General features: G+C 41.7%; 1 protein-coding gene across 2 annotated transcripts in view; it reads right to left on the reverse strand.

Annotated features, from left to right (window-relative positions):
- Positions 1–5,509, reverse strand: part of LOC106954251 (protein sel-1 homolog 3) — a 26,602-nt gene that overhangs the window by 6,271 nt on the left and 14,822 nt on the right. For both annotated transcript variants that reach the window (XM_015043589.1, XM_015043590.1), the window contains exons 12-22: positions 4,829–4,951; positions 4,505–4,645; positions 4,273–4,335; positions 4,007–4,183; positions 3,774–3,901; positions 2,171–2,254; positions 1,982–2,063; positions 1,661–1,736; positions 1,443–1,564; positions 1,135–1,256; positions 101–215 (exon numbers count right to left, since the gene is read on the reverse strand). In XM_015043589.1, coding sequence (XP_014899075.1) covers positions 101–215; positions 1,135–1,256; positions 1,443–1,564; positions 1,661–1,736; positions 1,982–2,063; positions 2,171–2,254; positions 3,774–3,901; positions 4,007–4,183; positions 4,273–4,335; positions 4,505–4,645; positions 4,829–4,951 — 1,233 coding nt within the window. The remainder of the gene's footprint in view (positions 1–100; positions 216–1,134; positions 1,257–1,442; positions 1,565–1,660; positions 1,737–1,981; positions 2,064–2,170; positions 2,255–3,773; positions 3,902–4,006; positions 4,184–4,272; positions 4,336–4,504; positions 4,646–4,828; positions 4,952–5,509) is intronic.

The raw sequence follows: 5,509 nt of genomic DNA on the forward strand, positions 1-5,509 counted from the left end.
AAAACCTGAATTATTCTGAGATACAGTAGGACAAAAGCTTGAGGTGTGCTACTTTTCTATTCTTGCTGCACACAGTATGGGACGGCTGTCTCATGCTCACCAAAAGGAGCTGTGCTCGGCTCTGAGTCACGCTCCTCCAGGCTCTTCCCATCTGGAGTCCGAGCAGAGCTGCAGAACAGGGCGTAACGGCCTCATCATCCTCAATCTCCGCACATCTGAGCGACAAGACAAAACAGTGCGAGCCATGTTACATCATGGGCTATTTAATAAGCACAGACCTACCACGGCGCATTAAGGCCACTGTAGATGGAAAAGAAAAAATGGAGTAGACTTGCGCCAAAAAAAAGTCAGAAATTTTGAGATTGAGTTCAGAAAGTTTCTGGAAAAAAACATTAAATTTCTGAGATTGAAGTTGAAAATTTGCTAGATAAGATGGATAAAAGCATGGGAATTTTCTGAGCTTCAAAAGTCAAATATTTGTGAGAAAAAGCTCAGAAAGTTTGAACATTTTTTAAATTTTTTAGATGAAATTCCTAAATGTGTAAAAACGCAGACATTTTGAGGCTAGTTTCAGATTTTTTTTAAAGGAAAAAAAAAAAAGGAACTTATGAGCTTCAAAAGTTGAATATTTGCTGGGGAAAAAATTCCAAAATTTTGAACATTTTTGAAAATGTTCCAAACTCAATTGTTTTTATTAAATTCAGAAATTTTCTAAGAAAAGCTTAGAAATTCCGGAGTTCCAAAAGTCAACAAATATCCCAGAAAAAAAAAAAATCTAACTTCTTTATTTTAAATATTAAAATTTTTAGATCAATATCAAAAAATATTTTGAAAATATTTAAAAATATTTTTGGAAATTTCTCAATTTCAAAAGTTTAAACATTTTTGAATTTTGACATTTCAAAAAGTCACAATTTTTCTACTTTTAAAATCAGTTTGTTTTTTGTCCCCCCCCACAGAAAATTTTAGATTTTTGAAACACAGACATTTCTATATTTTTTCAAGAAAATTTACGTGACTAATCTCAACACTTCAGAATTGTTTTGGCTGAAATGTCCCTCTTTCCCCACCTTCTCTACATTGGCCTTACCATGCCGTCATATCAGATGAGAGCAGAGCAGACACTTCCATTACCTGTTTAAAATCTTCTCCATCACGGCCTCCACTCCGTCGCCACGTGACACGTTGAAGAAGTCAAGGACGCTCCGTGGAAGGACGTACCCCTTTTGAGCCAAAACGGCTAAATTGAACATTCCCTGTGAGCCGGTGTGGAAAAACAGAACGATAACGGTCGGCTGATGCCTTATTCACTCAGAACGTCTCCAAATAATAACGGCGTGTAGCGCCATTTGTTGTTTTTATTGCGCCGGGCCTCAAGCCTGTGGAAGTTTAATTAAGTTTATCATAGGGTGATGAGATTACAGCTCAAGTAAATCTGTCACCTGAGGGCTGCCCGCCAGAGCTGCTCTGCTATACATTGATACGGCCTGCTCAGCCAAGGATAATGAGTTCCCCCGTGTGCCGGCGGAGGAATAGTAGTAGTAGTCTCCCATTTCCAGCAGGGCTATAAAAAAAAGACACATATTTGCTTGTTCAGTGACCAGACTGGCAGAAAAAAGAGACGGAGAGGTTGGAGCAAAACGAAACGAGATGAACTCACTGGATGGATGAGGATCAGAGTTTAATATAGAGTGGTTGCGATATCTGCACCAACAGTCATAACCGACGCCCAGCTCCTTTTTGGTCGGGAGAGAGCAGAGCAATAACGAGGGCGTGTTATCAACTGCTAATAATTTCCCTCTGGGATAGTTCTCTTCATTTAGCGTGTGACTGGAATTGTGAGCGATTTGTCCATTAGCTATAATCACAACTCCAATTATGATGCATTAAATGCGGAACTGAACCAGAGTCGGATTAAAAAGGCGGCGGCTGGAGGACTGGAGGAGGCGGGGGGGAACAGGAAAGGTGTGTGTGTGTGTACCTCACACAGGTGAGCAGTGTTACTCTGGGCTAAACCCAGGCCGGTTTCGGCGGCCAGGATGTACTTCACAAGCGCTTCCTCCCTGTTGGCGGCGCCACACAGCACAAAGACGGGAGACAAAGAGCGCAGATCAGAGGGAAAGGATTGCATCAACACGAGAGAAATAAAAGTGAATTTTTTTTTTCCTACCAGGCTCCCTGGAGGTGGGCCTGAAGAGCCTCCCTCATCATGAATCCAAGGTGGCCGTTCTGTTTGCACACGTTTTGCAGTAATCTGTGCGATGAGTTTTATGAAAAATATGATTTAGACCTCAGTAAAAAGGATTCGAATGTTTTTTATTGAGATTGCATGTGACAGACCAACACAGCGTAACGGACGATTGTGAAGCGGACAGAAAAGAGTGCTCGCTTTTCTATTTTTTTGTTCTTTTGTTTTCAACAAAATGTCGCATGAATATAATTTCATCCCCCTCCAGTCAATATTTTTGTATAACCAGCTTTCGCTCCAATCACAACAGCAATTCTTCTGGGGGTAATGTCTCCATCAGCGTTCCACTTCTAGAGACTGAAAATTGTTGACAATTCCTCTTTGCAAAATAGCTCCTTGCACTGTCACAGGCTGGTGAAACAATATTTAATTTCAGTCGGTGTATTCTTTTTTCTAAACACCGAATGAAATGTCGGATTCATTTAGAAAATCTTGACACTTCAGTCAGATTGCATTGGGAGTGTCTATGAAAATATTTTCTTTTGGTTTTAGAACCAAGCATTAACTTGCCCTTCGTAGTTCTGGCTGTTTGTTTTTTTGTGGGCAGAAGATGAGTTTGGACCAATCCATGATGCGACCACCACCATGCTTTATTGTGAGGCATGGGTTTCCCTGTCTCATCTGTGTGCCGACTCCAGCCTCAACCTGAATGGATTTTCGTTTCCGGTGCACCGTTTCCTTTACCAAACGTTTTTCTTCTACTCACTTTCCTATAAATATGCTTGGATGCTCTGTGAGCAACTAGCTTACTTGGTGACAACTTTGCCTACTGACTCAGAGTGAGAGACCGTTTAAAGGCTCAGGAAACCTTTGCAGGCGTTTAGCTGCTGATGGTGTGACATTGTAAGTTTCTAATATTTGGCTTTTTCACAATATCACCATATCTAGAGACACTGAACTTTGAGTTTTCATCAAATTTCCATTAAGTAAATGATTCAAGTGTTTCAGCCTACATTTATTAAACTTAAATCATTGAGCAAAATATAAAAAAATTTTAATGATGTACTTGTATACACAGAGATGTACAGGTAATTCAGTCAAACTACTGATATCTATTAGGTGATCTCTGATGCACCAGTTACTACACTTCTTTCTTTAGGTCTTTCCGATGACACCAGGCTAAATACTGAAACGTCCCAATTCTCAGATTTTAATTGCTAATAAAAAGTTGTTGTTTTTTTTACTTCTACTTCACCATTATATGATCATTTGTGTTGGTATATCGCCTATGAAATATGTTATTTGTGATTGTAATATAAAATGTGAAAGGCTCAGGGAGTAGATGAGTTCAAAAAGCAGCAGCAAACCTGCTCTCTGTACGCTCAATGGATTTTGGTTAAACAGAACCTCTCTGTGTGCCAGACAACAATGCAGTGGGAACAGCTCATATTTTTAGATATGCAAATGCTGCTTTCTGACCTTGAGTTAGCCACCGTCACTGAAATTGGATGGCATCGAACTGCAGGCTACGGTGCAACAGCCCATAATGATGCTTCCTTCACCAAGCTAATGAAAAGCCCCTTACGTCACGGCTCTCTGCACGTCCCGAGAAACCCCCCGCAGGCTTCCCGTCGAAAGGTACCACGCCACCTCCACTGACGCAGCCGCGTGGCCGAGGCGGGACGCGTTCAGGAACTGCTCAAACGCGGCGCTCTGCGGATGGAGGCAAAAGCACGGATCAGAAAGAAACAATGATTACATCTGAGCTGCGGAACCGATTGTAAGGGTCTGAAAATCAAAAAGAAAAAATTAAAAAACCTCGTTCTTCCACGGCTTGTCTGGGTTTTCCCCGGTGAGATGATAAATTCCCAGGTTGAACATCCCATCATCGCTCCCATTCAGGGCGGCTTGTTCAAAGTATTTTGCCGCATTTCTGTGGTCCTTCAGCACAATCCCATGGTACCAGCCTAAGCCGTTCAGGGCATTAATTGAGCCCTGAAGCGTGGGGGTGGGGGAAACAGACAGCGGTTTTCACAGTGAGCTCCTATATGGAGTAAATACACCGATTGATTGCTGTTCCTCACCATCGCAGCTGCTTTCTTCAGCAGCTGAAAACCTTGAGTGTAGTTTCTCTTCACTCCCTGGCCCTGAAGGAATCAACATCAATCAGCAAATCAATAAGTGTCAAAACAGAGGCAGCGCACGCAGAGAAACACAAACACACACACACACACACACACACACACAAGCGCATGCACTCAAACAGTACTGTGTTTAATTCAGTCGTAAAATAAGGTCCTTATGATTTTGCACGACCTTCATTAGCAGGATGGAGTAGTCGTAGACCGCCTCAGGATCCTTCATTTGCATGGCGCTCCTCTCAAACCACTTCACGGCGCTGGCGATGTCTTTGGAGACTCCGTTTTGTCCCCAGTAAAGCATTGTTCCCAGACGTCTCTAAAGTTAATAGAGTTTTTATTAGTCTGTTCTGTACGCAGACTCCACCACTGACCGCAGAGGAGACGCTACACTCCTGTGCTTTTCATGCACCTTTCCACCAGACAACCACACAGAACTCATCTGAATAATAAATGCCGTGAATTTGGACTTTTGGGTGGGGTGCATATGTAGCCGACACACCTGAGACTCCAGGTCTCCCCTTTCTGCTTGGTACTGTAGATACTGAAAGACGTCACTGGATTCATCCATCAGGGAGTTCAGATCGTCTTCGTTGCCTAAATAGATAAAGTGAGGTGTGTATTGCTGCGGGGAAGAGAAACACAGTGATTACGGTGGTTAAACTTGTTAAAGCACAAAGTGGGTTTTTCTTAATAATCAAACTTCCCCTGTAAACACTCACAGCCATTAGATATGACACATCTCCCTCGCTGATTGCATCATTATCATTCATTAGGCAAATTTAATATCCAATCAGTGTGAATCAACCGCAGTGTTCAGTTGTCTACCAGCTACTGAGATACACACCTGGTTGGACGTTCAATATCAAGATGTACATCGTGTAGATTTTAGGCTTTTTCCAAAGCGGTTCAACTTTTCCTTTTTTTAAGGTTGCTTAAAGAAAATGACGTATATTTTTTGCAACTAATTCTAATTCTAGTTTTAAGAAATGGTTGAATATGTTGTCTAATCATTCATCCCTCAACAAAGAGTATTTGAAATCCCCGATGAGTTTAACCTAAGATTCTGGTTTCCTTTTATACCAAACGTGAAGACGCAGCATTAAATTACTATGCACCAAACATAGAAAACAGCAAAACTGCCAAAACACTGAGTTCCCTTAAATCCTTTAAAAACCCATCT

This window comes from Poecilia latipinna, unplaced genomic scaffold (genome assembly GCF_001443285.1).
Source record: "Poecilia latipinna isolate Pla-1442-1.1 unplaced genomic scaffold, P_latipinna-1.0 Scaffold641, whole genome shotgun sequence".
Taxonomy (NCBI): Eukaryota; Metazoa; Chordata; class Actinopteri; order Cyprinodontiformes; family Poeciliidae; genus Poecilia; species Poecilia latipinna.